This window comes from Echiichthys vipera, assembly GCF_963691815.1.
Source record: "Echiichthys vipera genome assembly, chromosome: 8".
In the NCBI taxonomy this organism is placed as follows: domain Eukaryota; kingdom Metazoa; phylum Chordata; class Actinopteri; order Perciformes; family Trachinidae; genus Echiichthys; species Echiichthys vipera.
Genome location: NC_139833.1, coordinates 13,901,670 through 13,919,783, shown reverse-complemented (window position 1 = coordinate 13,919,783; position 18,114 = coordinate 13,901,670). Strand labels below are relative to the sequence as shown.

Genomic DNA, 18,114 nt, shown 5'->3' with positions numbered 1-18,114 from the left:
GAGCCCCCAGAAAAAGTCGCTGGGTTTCTTGTGTTGACGGCGGGAGGTCGAAAGGCTTGGTGGAGCCTCAGTTCTTCCGTGGTCAATCACAGCGGGCCAATCACTAACTCAGTCACTATGCTGACTGGGCACAGCATGCTGTGGTCACTGTACCCCGCTGCGCGTAGCATGCACGACGCAGCTTCAACCTCTGTGGGTGCTGTAGTAACACTTCTGGTGAAATGGGAGGGTTTTTGGCGCTCTCTAGGAGGATGACTATGTGAAGCGGTATTGTTTATTTCAGTTTCGGTGTATCAGATGGGTTGGGTTTACCGTGTGATGAATGATGAGTAGATGTCAGGTGAGTCATTAATCTCAATGAATAAACGTCAACTTCAACATACAGATTGCCTTAGTGTTCTGGATGTCACAGTTGTGTGTGTGTGGTTGATCCGACCAGTCATCCTAATGAACCAGTCACACCGATAGGGCTGGGCAGTATGGAGAAAATCAGAAATCACAATTCTTTTGACCAACTACCATGACATCGATATTGCCATGATATTGTAAGGTTTGCTATTGGTGCTTTCACAAAATATTTACACAGATTTCTGATAAATAATCATTAGTAATGGGGGTAAAGAAAAATAATAGAACAGCTAGAACAGTCTGGTTAATTCAGAACATTACATTTGCTGTGATGCAGCCTTTAAATCCAGGATGTTGTATTACGCTATCCCAAATTTATATCTAATCTTATATCACAATATCGATATAATATTGATTGCCCAGCCCTTCACAACAGCATTTTGAATGGCTAAATTTCACACCGATATGAAATCATCAAATGGAATTGCTGCAATCAGTGGCTATGGTTGCTGAGGCAAAGCAAATCTGTGAAGAGCTTTAAGTTCAAGTTTGATGAACATTAACATAAAAATAAGCAAATATTAGAGACATTAGCTTTGTTGCACCATAAAATTGTACAAAACTCTGCTCTGCAAGACCTTCAACTCTTCTGTAAACTACAAGTTTGCTTGTGAGGCTGGAGTTGATGGTACGAATGTCTCTTGAACAAGCTGTTTTACCTCATTGTCCTTTAGCAACAAAGTAAACTAGCAAGCCAGCTAGCTTAGCAAGCTACTTGATATACCTCACCAGCCACAGCGGCTTGCCAACTAGCCTCGCTCGTATGTCACTAACCTTTCAATCCCACCTGTTTTGTAGGGCTGTGTTGGCAAGAACTTGGCGATACTATACATATCATCATAACGACAAAATATATCATGATTTATTCTGATAATGTAAGCAAGAGATAAAATGTGATTTCATAAAATCTAATTTAAGGAAAACTGTCAGGATAAAGAACACATCACTATATGCATACCTTGTTACATGAAGTGGAAGAGTCAAATGACTGAAGGATGTTAAAGGGTTTAAACAACTCAAAATGAACCACTGTCTGCCACGAAGCGTTGCAAAACTATTAATTAAAAAATGATACAGATGCTTTTGAGAATCGATGCAGTATCACAAAACATATATTGCGATATTTCCTTGCACCCCACCTGTGTTGTGGAGACCTACTAATGATTTCTGTTGTGCAGCTCCCTGGTGACATTTAGGAACTAAATCACAAAGAATTACGTGCAAGCAAATCTCAACACAGGTCCGACTAGAGAGGGACTGGAGTAAAACTTCCACACTTAAACACCAATAAAGTTTGATGATGGGCAAGTGAGTAAGACCAGACTTTGGAAGACTGCCTAGGGAAAAACAGTACTACACTATGGGGATTAATTGATGGAAAGTACGAGAGAAATGTATGACATAAAGAGCCTGAAGACAGTAACAGGAGGAAAGAGAAACAAGGTAGAGGGAGAACATTGTTTCCTTAAGGTCTCAAAATCTTCAATGACCTCCTGCTCCACAGGCTATCCTATCTTCAGAGGAAGAAACAAAAGGAATCATACACCTTTAGTGCTTCACCTTGGAGTCCGAGAATGAGCGGCAAAGACAGCGCCTTCATCTTCTCGATACTGCAACATTTGCAAGAATTTGCGTAACTCAAACCATTTTGTTCCATATTTCCTCCCTCCTACTCGATTCCCTGTGTGGATGTAAGACGGAGCAGAATCAGGACAAGTCCCCCATCCCCTTCCCTCCCCTTGATGAACTGTGTGCCCCCCCTCCACTCCCACACAAAGCCGTGCTGTGTCCAGAGCCTAAACACCAATGTTGTGTCTAACCTGATGCTTACTCCCCTCAATGCGCACAAACAAGGACTTCACCCCCTACCTCTGACCATCTGGGGCCCCCCCACTACCCCGCCGGCCCAGCCGTCTGAAAAATCCCATTACCACCCTCCTCCAAACTCACACCCACAACGCTTTGCGGACCCCACCTCTTTAAAATTTCTGTGTCATCAAACTGTGGCCAAAGACGGTGCTCAACCGCTCCTCACCAAGAGGAAAGAGAGACTTAAGGGGAACAAGCTGTTGCTCTTATCTACTCTTTCCTGTTTGGTATGTGTGTGTGTGTGTGTGTGTTTCCTTCAAGGTCAGCAGGAAGTGTATCTCCCCGCTACACCAGACCTTTTGCTTTCTTTTCTATAACTCCTAATCTCCAAATGTGGAAGGTATGTGGAAGGTATGTGAACTTTCCTCCTCCTTTTTCCCCTCTTCCATCTCCATCCACTTAAGTAATGTGGGTTTTCTTGCAAAAACCTACTGAGCACACACACATTGTATATGCATTAAGATGTGGGTGGCTTATGACCTCTGTTAAACAGTTCCCTGAGGGAGCCCTTTGCCATCAAACAAACCTTATACCTCTGCCACATATGGCTAAGGGGATAAGTGCACACACGTTGCACAGAATCATATATCGATATGAATCTGGTGCATGGCTGTGGGTGTATGTTTATAGCCCAGATGAAGTGATTGGTTGCACATTTCTTGCCCTGCAGTCTCTATTAAATGACCAGGAGGCATTCAAACTGTATGGATCAGCAGGCTGCTTCGTTCGCAGCGCACGCACACGCACGCGCACGCACACGCACACGCACACGCACACGCACACGCACACACGCACACACACACACACACACACACACACACACACACACACACACACACACACACACACACACACACACACACACACACACACACACACACACACACACACACACACACACACACACACACACACACACACACACACACACACACACCCTGAGGGATCCTCAGCCTCAGGTAAAGATGGACCCTATTTTCTGCCTGTTATGGCATAGGTCCTCCTCCTTTGTGTGTATGTGTGTCTATTCTGTTGGACTCAGCAGCACCACAGGATGTATGGCTACGGCCGTCAGAGCGGAGGAAAATTGCATGATCCGGGTCCACAGGACCCATCAGATGGAAACCAATCCATCGGAACCATTTCGATACGGCTGCAGATCTGCAGAAACCATCATCCCCCTTTGTGGCAGAGCCCTGTCATGCATAGGCAGTGCTCTCCATGTGTGGTCTAGTCTGATCCTAAAATACGCTTCCCAACGACTTTTCTGGGGAGGTATGAAATTACTGTCCACAATATAAATGGACAAGAGTGCAGTCTCGCAGTCTATGGCTCCTTTTTTTTCTTTTTGGCGAGTGGACCAAAAACACTGCAAATGTTGCCTTACTCGCTATGCCCGCCAGCACGCCAGCAGCTGTAAGTGTTCTGACTTGACTCTCTCACCTGCTCTGCGTGGAGGTGGCCACACTTGTAAAGTAAGTGTGAGGGGGGAAAGGGCTCAAGAAGAGTTGCAGCTCTCACGCAGAGAAAGTGTGCAGCAAAAGAAATGCACATGGGCGAGAGCGCAGTGCACGTACGGCGAGGGGCACGCGAGGGGGTAAATAAGGTCAGACGTGCCGTTGCCAGGACAACAACCAATCCGGAGCTGGGATTGGTGCCAAGCCATTGCCCCACCCATCCATCCTTCGCTCCGTCCGTCTTTTTTTCCCCCTGTATCCCTCTGTCGGATAGCCTAAACCTCAGAGTAATGAGTGCTCTCCATGTTTCTGCAGTCTAAATGGAGCTGCAGTGTAAATACAGGGCTGATCTGTACAGGTGCCAGGCTCGGATACATAAACCTGAATATAGCTACAGTAGCTCACCGCTCAGACAGTGACAGGGCCGACAGAGGCGGGAGGAAGACAGCGACAGCGATGATGGGTGGACACAAAAAAGCCATGATTCAAACTATTTATGAAATCTATCAAAGTGCATTGCTACAAAGTGGCAGCTGGGCTGATCCACTGTGTCAACATCATTTGTCTCATGTTTATGTACCCACTTTGCTGTTTGGGCCCTTCAGCTTTGCACAGTGTCAAAGCACACAACTCCAGCTAAATAAATGGTATTGAAAAATTAACGTTAACTGAATAACACACAGAGGTCGGTCATATTGGGTTCATACCAGTCGGGCAGGTGGTGTATGGCTGAGGAGGATCTCTTTTCTACCGATTGTAAAAGATGATAACATAAATTGTATTAACAAAAAGCCAACACAGAAGTATGTACCAGCTTTGTACTCTAGAGGTCGATCATATGTTGCATCTATTGGCTTCAAGCTGAAACAATTATGAATTTTATTCCAAGCCAAAAAGGCCCCAAATACTTGTTTTATCTTCTCAAATGTGAAAATTTGCAGATTTTTTGTTTTTTTATGTCATTATAGATTAAATATATCTGGGATTTTAAGCTGAAACAAATGTTACAATAAAGACATTTTAAAACCTTTAAAGATGTCACCTTGGGCTTTGGGAAATCTGACATTTCATACACCAAACAATTAATAGGATAAACAGATAGCAAAAATAAATCATTAGACGCAATCCCAGAATGGATTAGTTTCAATCTTTTCATCCCTGGTCCTCCTGTGTGTTTTGAATTTTGAGTTTTTGTTTCCCCTTTTTATGTTGGGCAAAGATGATCCGGCCATTTTACAAACTCAAACTTAAAGCGCAGCTTGCCAAACTTCTTTTTTCCACAACAAACGCTTCTAATTGGCATTCAACCAAATATGACCCCGTTTTGTAGCAGTGTCCGTAATTATGATACATCAGTAGAGTGCTGTTTTCCACAAGACACATAATACACCACACGTAAACAGTTTTTAATATAACCCTTTATAGTTTTCCTTAGTCTTCGTTTCTTAAAAAAAAAAACTTTTTGTTTATGTTGTTGCAGTATATGCTCTACACCCTCATCTATTATATTAACTATACTTAACTACACTTATGTCTCAGGTCTTTCAGCAAGGCCCACCTGTGTAAGTGGGTTAAGGAGGACATGCGAGTAACACCCTTTAAAACACACACGCACACACACTTACTCAGATACACTCTTCACTATAGTGAAAAGGGCGCTCGCAAAGCAAATACACTCAGCCAATAAATCAGACTTGGCTTTGAGAATCCATCATTTAGTAAGTGGGTCACTCTTCTGATGCCATAGACACTCTTTCTTTCCCATTCTTGCACTCTCTTTTCTCTCTCCCTCTCTCTGCATGATGTGAAGGTCAATGCTGGATAGGCAACATAGACATATTCATCCCAGGTGTGCACTCCCTCTCTCTTGCCCTCTGTGTCTGATTACTTGCCCGTTGCTACTAGAGGAATGGTCAGTTGGAAGGCTGGAGATGCCCTTCAGTCAGTCAGTCAGTCAGACACACACACACACACACACACACACACACACACACACACACACACACACACACACACACACACACACACACACACACACACACACACACACACACACACACACACACACACACACACACACACACACACACACACACACACACACACACACACACACACACACACACACACACACACACACACACACACACACACACACACACACACACACGACTTGTCAAGGAAACCTGCCCTAATACAGCCAGCAGGCCTGAATTATTTAAAAGGAAGGAGTGGGAAGAAGATGGAGAGAAAGAGATCGGAGAGCCACATGTGAAGGAGTAAATAGAGTAAGATGGGCAGCTTCCCATCCCTCTGACTCCTGCTGAACTTATTTAAAAACTTCTCTACTTGGTTTCACCGCCATCTGCTTTTCTCTCACCCCCATCTTCAGCAGGTCTCATTTCCTCCCCCCCTGTCAACATGCCTACACCTTCTCGTCCTCTCTTCCCTCCACTGCTTCTTCCACCACCATTTCACCATCTTTGCCCTCCCCTCTTTACCCTCTCCGTCTTTCTCTCTGTTTATCTAAGCACTTTCACGGTCACTGCTTTGGAATCCCAGAAGTCTCCCTCCCCTGCGCAGCCGATTCGCGCTTCTCTCTCCCGCTCCATCTTTCTCCGTCACAATGGTTAAGATTCATATCACTCTGTGCATCGGGGGTATGGAAGGTCCCCCTTATTCCCCCTCAAGGCAGCCAGCTTTGTCCTGTTCTAGTCACGCACAGCCACCCACCCGGCTTGCCACCCCCGCCCTCACACACAAACACATATTCCCACCGGAGGTAGGACACTTACACTGACTAATATCAATCGGCTCTAAAGATATTAGAAATAAAAATTATTGAGACAAATTTAAATAAATTCATCCATTTTGCTTCAAGGCTACTGAATATTGTATATTTATAAACTCAATACAGCATATTCAGGTCGAGTAGCAACATAAGCTTATCCATTTACTTTGGAGTGTGTGAAATTTAATTCACGCTTTCAACATTTGGGCTGATATAACTGGATGCCATATTCTCTGCCTCAAGGCCGGATGTCACTGAATTTCAAAGAAAGGTCCAGTTGAGTTCCACAACACTGATGAAGGGTTTAGACACAATAAGAGGGAAGAAGGGGGGTTGGGTTTAGGAGCGCATGGGAAGGAAGTGGTGAGGGTCAAGAGGAGAGGTGCAGACGGCGGTCTGACATGGTGTTAACAACAGCCTGACGCTGGACTGGGATTAACTGATTAATTTGGGATTAAAAATGACTGGTTGCTACTTTAAGCGATGAACCACAATGACCCGAAATTACAAGATTGACACGCACAAGGTACAGTATGGAGCAGTTCTGAGTCAACTGTAAATCGGCTGCAAAGTAGGCAAATACCACAAAGAAACAACACTTGTTGAGGTATTCAGCATCTACCTTTGATGAGGAACAAAACTGCTCTGAACTATTTTCTGTTCTGAAAGTAAATTCATCAGGGAACCTCCTTAGATGTAAAAAATGTAGTGAGTAAGGGATTTTATCACTTTTATGAGTAGACATTTGTCACCGGGTGTATTTTGGGAGAACACACAGATTAATTCCACAATCATAAACATGCAGCGTCCGCTCCAGTGTTTTGAGAAGCGCGCTGCGTACAAGAACTCTATTTCCAGCTGAATAGGAGAGCAATGAGATTCATGAGTTCTCCTGCTACAAGGCCACAGCTATGGGGATATACGACGAGGCTATTTCCCCTCTTCCATTCAGCACAACATTACCACCGCTACTCAGGATGCTCTCAGACTGTGAATTATGTCCACGTGATCATTTCTGATGAATATGACAAAACATACTGTTGGACAGTGACAGAGGGCGATTCATCAAAAAATGACGGTTTACATTAAAAAAAAAAAAAACTTAAACACAATTGGAAGAACTTAGCCTCAAGGAAAGGTAGGTTAATTGTTTGTACATCACGTCCCCACTCTGCAGACTAACGTGTCAGCAGCATGTCAGTGTAGTAGATGATACGAGCATCCCGCAAAAGCAGTAACATATGCACCGTATTGCGCTTATCTAGCTGCACAACTGCAGGTTGATCAAAGAACTAATTCAGGAAAAAAAAAAAGTCCACATTCCTTGAACTCATAAATAAAAGATTTGATAGGAACAAAATGTTGAGAAAAAAAGAAAAGAACAAGGAAGCAGAGAGAAAAAATAGCAGTCAGAGTACCAGGAGACAGGGATCAAGCTGCGCATTACTGCACAACCGGAGATCATGTGGTACTGGTTATTGCTACAAAAATAACACATGCAAATATTGCGGTGCACGCGCACACACACACACATACAAACCATATCTCATCATCTCACTGTAAGCATGTTTGAATAAGCACATGATACCACATACCATTCATACTTTGCACTCTTGTCACTCAGGTTAAGAGACTAATGTAATTTACATCATGCATACCATGCATAATATGACACACACACACACACACACACTCACACACTCACACACTCACACACTCACACACACACACACAATTCCTACTTGGGCTCTCCCCAGAGTCCGAGCGGCTGTGTGTGAGTATGCATGTAGGCAGAGAGTTGGTACTATTGGTTGTGTGTGTGTTTGTGTGTGTGTGTGTGTCTCTGTACCACACCTGTATGCAAGCCTACGTCACAGAGTGCATGTGTGTGTATATATATGTGTGTGTGTTGGTATTGAAGGAGGGGAGGAGGAGGAGAGGGGAGTTGCTCCTCACGCCTGCTTGAGACAGTGATAGTAATTCCTGCTGACATCCTTTCTTCCCTCTCTCCCTCTCACCTCATCCCTCCATCCCTAGGGGCCTTCCCGAGCTGTTTTGGGAGTTGAAATCTGTTGACTCTTTCCCTACTATCCTCTCCTTAACGTGTTCTCCATCCCCTCACTCCCTCCACTGCAGGTCTAATGTTTTTTTTTTTTTACAATCTCTGGGGGCTGACGAGAAAAAAAGGAAGCAGAGAGGGGAGTGTGTATATTCATATGCGGTGTGTTTATGTGTGTGGCATGTGTATATCAGCCCTAAAAAGAAACAGAAGAGGAATGTGTGTGTTTCACATCACTGGGGGCTGGAAAGTAGGCTGTGCTGCCATACTTCTGGGAGGCAATCACAAAATAATATTAGTTTTTGTTCCACCAAAAGTCTCCCAAAATCATTTTAAATATCTTCACATTTGTCATGTGATCCATCTCCTCTGGAAATCACAAAGCACAGGATGAAAGGTGTTTTTTAGTAACTGGGAATATAGCTGACAAAAAGTGTAGCTTGAAGCTCTTTTTAAAAGAAGGTAAGTCTGATAAGCACAGAATCCTTTCTAAAAAAGACACAAAAGTTATACACCCCTTAAACACACATGCATGTTCACACCCCTTCAGGTAATTTTATCTAAGTGTCTTTTTGTTGTGTCTAGATAAAGTGTGCTGGAGCTACGGCTTCTGGGTGCAGTCAAGATGGACTCTACTGCAGCGAGCAGATGGCATGGCAACCCATGTGCTAGCTCACAAGTTAACACATAATTCATATATACTAATCAATACATAAAGACTGAAGATGTGGCAGGTCAAAGATAGCAACTTATGGGAGCAAAAATAAGAAAATTTATTTTTTAACATTTGAGTATTTTTTCAGGCCTGTAATAGAATCTGTATGATTTAATGTAAAAGCAAAATACTTTGTATCCTTCATAATTCTCTTCCATGGCAGAATGACAACTCACATTGTTTTTAAAGGAGGTACGTCACACATATTACAATATTTGTGCAACACCAAACCTTAAAAAAAGACTACTTATCTTGGGTTCCTTGTGTAGCTAGTTAAACCCAGTGACATACTGCACTAAAACTGTAAAAGGTATGACACTCTACATGGACACCTACTTTAGCGCTATGTCTCCAAATCTACGGCTCGTAAGACGCAAATTAAATTTAGAAAGATTCATGAAACAAGATTCTTGAAGGTTTTGCTAAAAAACTGGTAGAAAACTGGTCGTCCCTTCGTGGTTGCCGATGACAGGACTCATGCAGTGACCACCACTACAGTAAATCATTGCACACTGGGAGACCTATATCAATATTCTTCATACGTTCTTAGAAATTACAAGTGCGACTGTGTTTCTTTACAGGCTTCATCAGTTTTGTTGAATAGACATTGACATGTTTCTCTGAGATAAAGGAAAACTGCAGCAACTATTGTAGTGGTGAACATTATATGCAGACAACACATCAAAAAATTCTTTTTGGAGTGACTGTTCTTAAGCACCTTTGAAGACTTGAGGTATGATGGCAAACATGTCTCAATGTCCTCCTGGCAGCGAGGACCTTGTATGATGCAATAATCCAGGTTCCTGCTACAGCCCTTCGCTCTGCCTGGGTCAATACTAATTCAATTTCTGTCTCAGGGAATTCCCAGGTTGCCTCTTGGCAGGATTTCTGAGCTGAGTGGAAGAGTATTGTGCGAGGTTATATGTACTTGTGTGTGTGTCTGCCCGTCTGTCTGGGTGTACATGTGTGTTTGTGTGTGTGTGTCTGTGTGTGTGTGTGTGTGTGAGAAATTCCCCAAAAAATAAAGTATTGGCTAAAACAACCAGCAGAATTTGTTATCTTGGTCAAGCTTAAGTCGATAGTGTTTCCCACATTTTGAGTTAACGTATTCTCACGCGACAATTTAATTACTGTTTTGTGTTCAGAAGAACACACAGTTGGCCCGACACCTACAACAATGCCAGCTCATTGTGTGCCATGGATGAATGAATGAATGAATGTGCTCCTGTTTCGGTGCTCACCAGCAGCCCTTAACCGCCATAACCACACTGTTCACAAACATACAGCACAGCCGCCATTTTGTACCAAAGCCAGGGCTGTGCCGTGCCAACTGAGCGGCAGACAACACTGAACCTCATTTCATTCCACAGCTGTTCCATGCCACTTGGAAACGTTGGTACAATACAACTTATTACAGCTTAATGCAACCTAATATTGATGTATGTGTGTAAGCAGAGAAACAGGGCGACATGGGGAGAGAAACAGAGAGAGAGATGGGTCCATATGCAGTCTGGTGATAATGAGAGGAGCCGGCGATAATATCTGGGTGTTAAATTGGTATCGATTGACTAAATATCCTGACCAGGAGGCGAAAGCGACCTCCTTTCATGCTTGTAAACTGTGTCTGCTCCGACAGCTCCAAGCTGCACTGTGACTATCTGGTCCATTTAAATACAGACATCCTCATCGCTAGGCCTCTGCCTAAACCTCATTTTCAACACTGTGCTTGAATCTTACTCTGTGTGTGTCTCTCTGCTTTCAATTCAGTTGCAAAGATTATTTTGTTGCGAAACTTTTATGTTGGTTTCACTCGTGGGTGTAATATAACACAAAATAGAGGGTTATTACTTACTATTTCCTACAGATATATGCATAGTTAGTAGTTGCCTATAACGATTCACTCAAAATACCTGACAAACGGAGACTACGTGACACTTCAGAGAAAAAGACGTGGTTGCACAATACTCTATCTGCAAGCCCCACCTTTAAAAAACCAAGCATCCAAAAGCAATAACACACCTTTTCTCTCCAACACTTCAGTCACACCTAAAATCAACTAACGACTGGAAACAAAATAATGACCTATTTGGACGAGAGGCCGGCACAGCGGTTGGTACATGTTCCCACAGACGCACACCGCTGGCCGGATTTGAAAGTTTTTTCCAGTCAAAGCCAACATACTTTTACTACTTGCTGTGAGCGGAAGAGAAAGCTCAGAAAATTAGTAAAAAAACAAACAACAACACACGAATCATGTGCAAGATCACAAATGGATCGTAACTTGTGAGTGTTTTAATAGGGTTGGGCATCCTGGTGCATTTCTGAGTTTTGTTTTTCCAGTAGTGAAATTTATCAAACTCCATCTCTTCTCAAGGAAACAAAGAGTTTCCTTTTACACAAACCAGCAGGTCCGTTCCAAAAGCAGTCACACACACACACACACACACACACACACACACACACACACACACACACACACACACACACACACACACACACACACACACACACACACACACACACACACACACACACACACACACACACACACACACACACACACACACACACACACACACACACACACACACACACACACACCTCAAACAGAGCTTTTGTTCCATTGAGAGTGTCAATTTGCAGGCGTACAAATCACAAAAATCACTGCCTTGCATTGTTTTCCCAGTAGAGACGACGAAACTCAAGTGTACACAAAGTTAACTCATCGACAGTTTACACTCCAGGTAATGCACTCAGTACCACAAACAAACAGACAAAGCACATTTACAGAGACTGATAAGGTACACTCAAACACATCTCTGCATCTACACAGATCGCAGCAAAGCAGCAAGGGAGACAATAGGCATTGACACAGAAAGACATAGAAAAGGAGGGAGACACTGATATGACTGGTGAGGAGAGAGGGAGATAGTGAGACATGGGGGGGAGGGGGGTTGCTTTGTTAGCAGGACAGGGAATAAAGTGGTAATTACTTCACTGTGGGTTTGTTGATTATAGTTCAGCCAGGTTCTCCATGTTAATCATTTACCAGGGGCAGACAGAGATAAGTACAGAGACAGACACAGTGAGGAGAGATACCAAGCAGTACGAGAAAGACACACACACACACACACACACACACACACACACACACACACACACACACACACACACACACACACACACACACACACACACACACACACACACACACACACACACACACACACACACACACACACACACACACACACACACACACACACACACACACACACACACACACACACGTCGAAGAAATAATAAAGTAGAAATAAAAAAAGAAATTAGTCTGGATGTGCAATCATCTCCTCTGACAAGTCACAATTACAAACACTATCCGCTTTCACTTTACTGTATCCTGAGCGCTGTGTGTGTGTGTGTGTGTGTGTGTGTGTGTGTGTGTGTGTGTGTGTGTGTGTGTGTGTGTGTGTAGGTATATGGTATGCCGAATGTGATTTTCTCTGGTATTTAAACTAGATCATTCATGAGTGCACACAAAGGGAAATGATGCATAAACAGAGCAGAGATTACACAGAAGACTTATGAGAGCTGCTTTCAATAAAGATACAGAAAACCAATACAAATATTCATCTCCTCACGCGCCGTTTAAACATGCTTCACTGGCTCGGAGCTCGCCCTGAGCTTGTGTCGGAAGAGGGGAGAGAGGCACAGGCAGGAGGGAGAGGGAGAGGGAGAGAGAGAGAGAGAAAGAGAAATAGAAAGAGAGAGAGATGTGTTGTAAATACTTTAAGGTCTGTGTCCAAACTTGCAGAGTGAGTTCAAGTGTGAGCAAGAGGGGATACAGGTAAGAGAAATTGGATATAATATTCCTGTTGTGCCGTATCGCTCTATGTAAATGATAAAAACATTTATCTCCAATTGACAGCCAGCTAATCCAACTCTCTGCAGGAAAGAAAAAGACAAGAGGAGTCTGGAAACAAGAGTGATCCAGGGATAACTGTTGCAACAAGTTTCGCCTCCTGCCATGTCGGGATAAGAGGGAAAGCAATAGAGGTGTGAGCCAAAAACCAAGGGTAAGTCAGAGGACAGGGAAATGGAGTCGCTGATTTAAAGCTATGGTTTCGACGACAATTATTTATTTAGTTACAGGTGTATGAGCATCCCATAAAAATGACAAATAAACCCAATAAAGAGATACTTTACCCTTTTCCATCCAGGTCTGTGTCATGGCAATGTGGGCATTGAGACCGAGATTGAATAGGGTAAAGCATCTCTTAAAAGTTTTGGTGAGTAAACTTGACAGATCCAGAGTGAATATATGAGGATTAATGTAGCACAAGAAGCTGACACTGTTGTATCAGAAAATAGGCTGGTCAACGTATTTGGCCCAACAGATTTTAAAGCGCACCATGGCACAGAGGAGGGGGGCTGAATATACCAATAAACTAGTCTGAGCTTGCTACTCAGGGGAGAGCTAAGGTATACTGTCAGCACACACTCAAGCTTAGAGCACTGCCATTTACTAACCTTTAACAGCTCCAGGAAGAAAAAAATAATTTCTTCTCTAATAAGGAACTATCGCTCTGAGAGAAACACTGTTATAAAAGCTGAGAACGATCATAAACGCTGATCATAAAATCATAAAAGAGAAAAAGGTACCACTTGAGCCCCACAGTGAAATAGGTCAGGGTATCTTGATTCCACAATGTTCAACGCTAACCCTGCAGTTGGTCTATCACTTCCATTTCTGAGCTTCATTTTTCAATCTGGAGGGTGCTAAATGTGTGCCGGTTAAAGTGCTTCACAGAGCCTTTTGTTACAGCCATATTAGCTAGCAAAGAGTAGAGCAACGAGGCCCTTCATTCTCCACTTCACTGCCTCTGCTTCATTAATACCATAAATCTAGTTGTCGAAAGAAAGGTGATGGCCAGACAATGCCTTGTATAATCCATATTAAAGAGGGGCCCGTTTGTTCACCAGCTACAGTTATGTTATAGATGAGCTGAGACATTAATGGTAATGTCTGTAGGCTAACGCCAGTTAGCTCCTCTTGAGCTGTTTTTCTAGTGTCCGATGGCAAGAACAACACATTTACTTCTTTACCAACATTTACAAAGAAATGTAAATTATTGTTAAGTATTGATATTTACTTGATATTAAAAGGCTCTGAACACCCACAAAGGTGTTTTCAGTTAACCTGGTTGATAGGGCCTCTTCTCAGCACTGTGTGGGTGTGTATACGGTGATTGATTGACATTTTGAGTCTTGAGTCTTGAGTTTTGAGTCTTCTGTTAGCTTTATTGGGCCTGTTAAGGCAGGACAAATTACACCTTTATCATTCTTATTGGTAGATGGCGATTTTGTAAATTCCGGTTAAAGTGCTTCGCCCAGCCTCAACCAAAGCTGAGTTTTAATCAGCCAAAATAACTGAAAACACCTGTGTGGGTGTTCAGAGGCTAGCTGCTAACTGCCGTTTGGTGTTGTAAAAATAATAGAGGGTAGAGGGTAGATGCTAGATCGTACCCATCTAATGGGTCTCAGAACGTAACTGGCATGCTGCACGACCGTCAGCACTTAAGTTAGCAGCTAGCTAGACATGAAGAGTTAGATCTTGTCACTTATAAGGTGAGTCATGTCTTCTTGTATAATGACTTATAAAGTACAGTGGATTATTGCTGCGTTTGGTTCCATATTTATTCACTAGAGCGTAGCATTGTTGCAGGGTTCAAATAACCGGTTGAGTCTTGACGTCTGCACAGTATGGCTGTTTAGAGGGTATCTAGCATCTACTGAAGCTTACTGAGGCTTTAACACAGTTATTTCACAATTAACAACCATGATGAAAGTTGTGAAACTGAATATAAACAGCAAAGGTGCTGGTTTTAAACCTGTGAGTTTGTCGCAATGAAAGACTCCTTTCAGATTACATATAGTAGTACATACATACTGATTGGAGCAACTTTAAGAAATTAGCCCACAGCTCAAGAGTTAATAGTAGTTGGACTATAACCTATGACAACATTGTGTGCAAATGTGGTTATTTTATGATCTAGAGTTTCTGTGTGCCATGAGCATGAGTGGAGTCTTGGACCATGCAGTGCATCGTCATGCCAACAAAAGCATCACTTTTCCGTCCCTATGCACCTTTCCCCTCGCCAGGCTGCATAGGCCTAAGGACAGCCTGAGAGCCTCATGTCTCATCTATGCAGAAAATATGACTGGGAAAATGACTAAAGCTCAACTAATCACACAGCCAATATCCATCACTGGGTAGGAAGGAGTCGTGGGCGATAACGACAGGAGGGGGGGGTTGTAGACAAAAGAATGAAAAGGAGAGGAGAGGAGAGGTAAACCCAGGGGAATCTGGACTGGGTGCAACATCGCGGCACCGCTGATAGCTTTGTGATTGGGTAGTGTTGCTGATGAGAGCGATTCTCTGCCACAGCAGGTTACCCTTTGCCGTGATGCTGATGGCACTGTGATTGTGTTGTGTTGCAGCCAACTGTGTGGCCCTGCCACAGGCTGTGACCATTCATCCCTGAATCCCTGGGGAACAAGAAGGTGCTTCCTAATCCTCACAGTGGTCCTCCCCACCACATTTCTGGTGGATCGCAATTACAAGACTGGGTTTTTACCCGCCTGGACACACTGATACAACCTCAGCTGACTCCAGTATAGGATGAGTCCTGCAGACATGACAAAGGAGTCCTTGGGGAAATTATCCATCCTGTGTGTCGCATCGCTGTACATTTGTGCATCCACAAATGTAATATACAGGAAAAAAGTCACTGACAAAGTGGTCTCTGTGGCCAACGGCTATTAGCTATAAAGGTCATTCTTCTGAAAGTGTTTGGGGAATTAGGCCTTACGGGCAACGAGAGTCTTTAAATAAGCAGGTGAGAAAGCATGTTATTTTGGGCAGTAGTCCTACTGGCCCTGCAGGTCTCCCACCTCAAACCTTCAATTAGCCAGACTGGAACACCTGGATCAGCAGGTGAGCCTCACTCTGCTTTGCTAATGGCCCCAATCAACTCTTTACTCACAAACACAAACACACATCTTCCCATTGTCAAACTACATATTTCGCTTATGCACAGCAGCAGTTTAGACTTAAATATACACCTGTGTCCTCTGAATCTATCTAAGACACTATTTACAACAAACGCTTATGAAGAAGCCCTTACTTCTGGAATTCTATAAGTAGAATAATAACTAACTCTGAAAAGTAGTGGAGAGGTGAAAGCCAGAGTTGGAGTGTAGTCATTATGATAAAGATAGAAGGTGAGATCAGGCCACTGTCTCCCCAGAGTTTCTTATACCTGTTTGATAGTTATGGGTTAGTACAGGTTTTAGGTAGTCAGACCTGCTCTGCACCCCTTCTTCATTTACACCAGGACGGGATGTGCTGCATAGCAGAGATTCTTTAAACCAACTAAAGGCTGACTCATTTAGTAGGAATTATTGTGGACGTTTTGCAATAGCACTGCTATGCAAGTTCAGACCAGCCAAATTTGCACTATGCAAAGTATATCGAATTTAAACCATAATTTGGCCCACAGTGAGAGAGAGAGAGTGCAGAGGGGGGAGAATACTTTACTGGAAAGAAGCATCAATAAGCGCACAGGGTTTTCTCACCTTGTGTTTGTAGAATTCCAATATACGACGTGTCTTTTGGCCACAGCAGCTGAGATTAGGTTACAGATGAAAATCATGGCTTTCCATGCAGGCAGAGCTCCCGGTGTCCCCATCCTAAACCGCCGCGGAGAGGTCTCTGGACCGGCTGGGGAGTGGCGTGCAAATCAGGTGAGACACCCTCCCGGCAGACACAGCAGCTCGGTGAACAACTTTCGGCTTCACCAAGTCATCAACAAAACTTCTAACGTAATTTGCTGCAGGAGCTCCGCATGATGCATGAAGGTAAACTGGATAAAATAGCAAAAACAAACAAAAAAAAACAACCTCAGGTAAAAATCACAGGCTGCAGAGGAGATGTGAACTTCCACAGGGAAACGTTCTTGGGAGTTTCTCCGTGGTCCTCATGGTGTTTTTGAACTCTTGATATCTGTCCTGGAAAAGCAATAAAAAAGATAGTAAACCTGAGTATAAAGGTCAGGAGTACACAGTCATGGGTCAGGAAATGAACTGAAAAATGCCAGCTGGTTTGGCAGCAACAGGCTTGCGGAGCGCTGGAAGGGCGGATCCGCTGAACCGAGGGCGGGGGCCGGGGAAACTTTGCGCCAATCAGCGGACAAGGGTGTGGTGATCTATGATACTGTAGTGCGAGATTAAATCCTTGAGAGGTGCGCCGACTGGTGTGGGGAGACAGACTGTCACTGTTTTTTCAGGAAAGCATGGGACCCTCTGGCCTCTTTTCTCCCCCCTGAGCTCAATAGTCAAACTTAATAGGCTCCAACACACAGGTACCGCAGCTTCCCTCCTAAACTTCATTCCAATTTACTTGTAGGCCTTCTTACTGTATAGCTAGATAATCAAATAGTGAAGAGCAACAGAACCCCTGTTCTGTCCTCTACAGAGCCACATTAGTTAATACACTGCTGCACTGCGTGTGTGTGTTATGATGTTGCTATAATCCTAGTCTGCCGGGGGATAATCCTTTTCCTGATACTCTGAGCTTCTCTCCTCTCTGTTTGTATCATTCATGTCTCATCTTTGCATGTTATTAATTCAACTTCTTCCCTGGAGTTGTTTGTGCTTTGTCGTCTCACAGGTCTCTGCTGATCGTGGTGGTGCCTGCTGCAGTGGTCCTGCATGAGACTTCCTGCTACTATTATAACTGTTACTCATATATACT

General features: G+C 43.6%; 1 protein-coding gene across 1 annotated transcript in view; it reads right to left on the bottom strand.

The window, feature by feature from the left end:
* efna4 (ephrin A4) overlaps positions 1–17,403 on the bottom strand; it is a 34,525-nt gene extending 17,122 nt beyond the window's left edge. Inside the window, exon 1 of the mRNA XM_083918794.1 lies at positions 16,938–17,403. Coding sequence (XP_083774920.1) covers positions 16,938–17,050 — 113 coding nt within the window. The 5' untranslated portion in view covers positions 17,051–17,403. The remainder of the gene's footprint in view (positions 1–16,937) is intronic.
* Between the last annotated feature and the right edge of the window lie 711 nt (positions 17,404–18,114).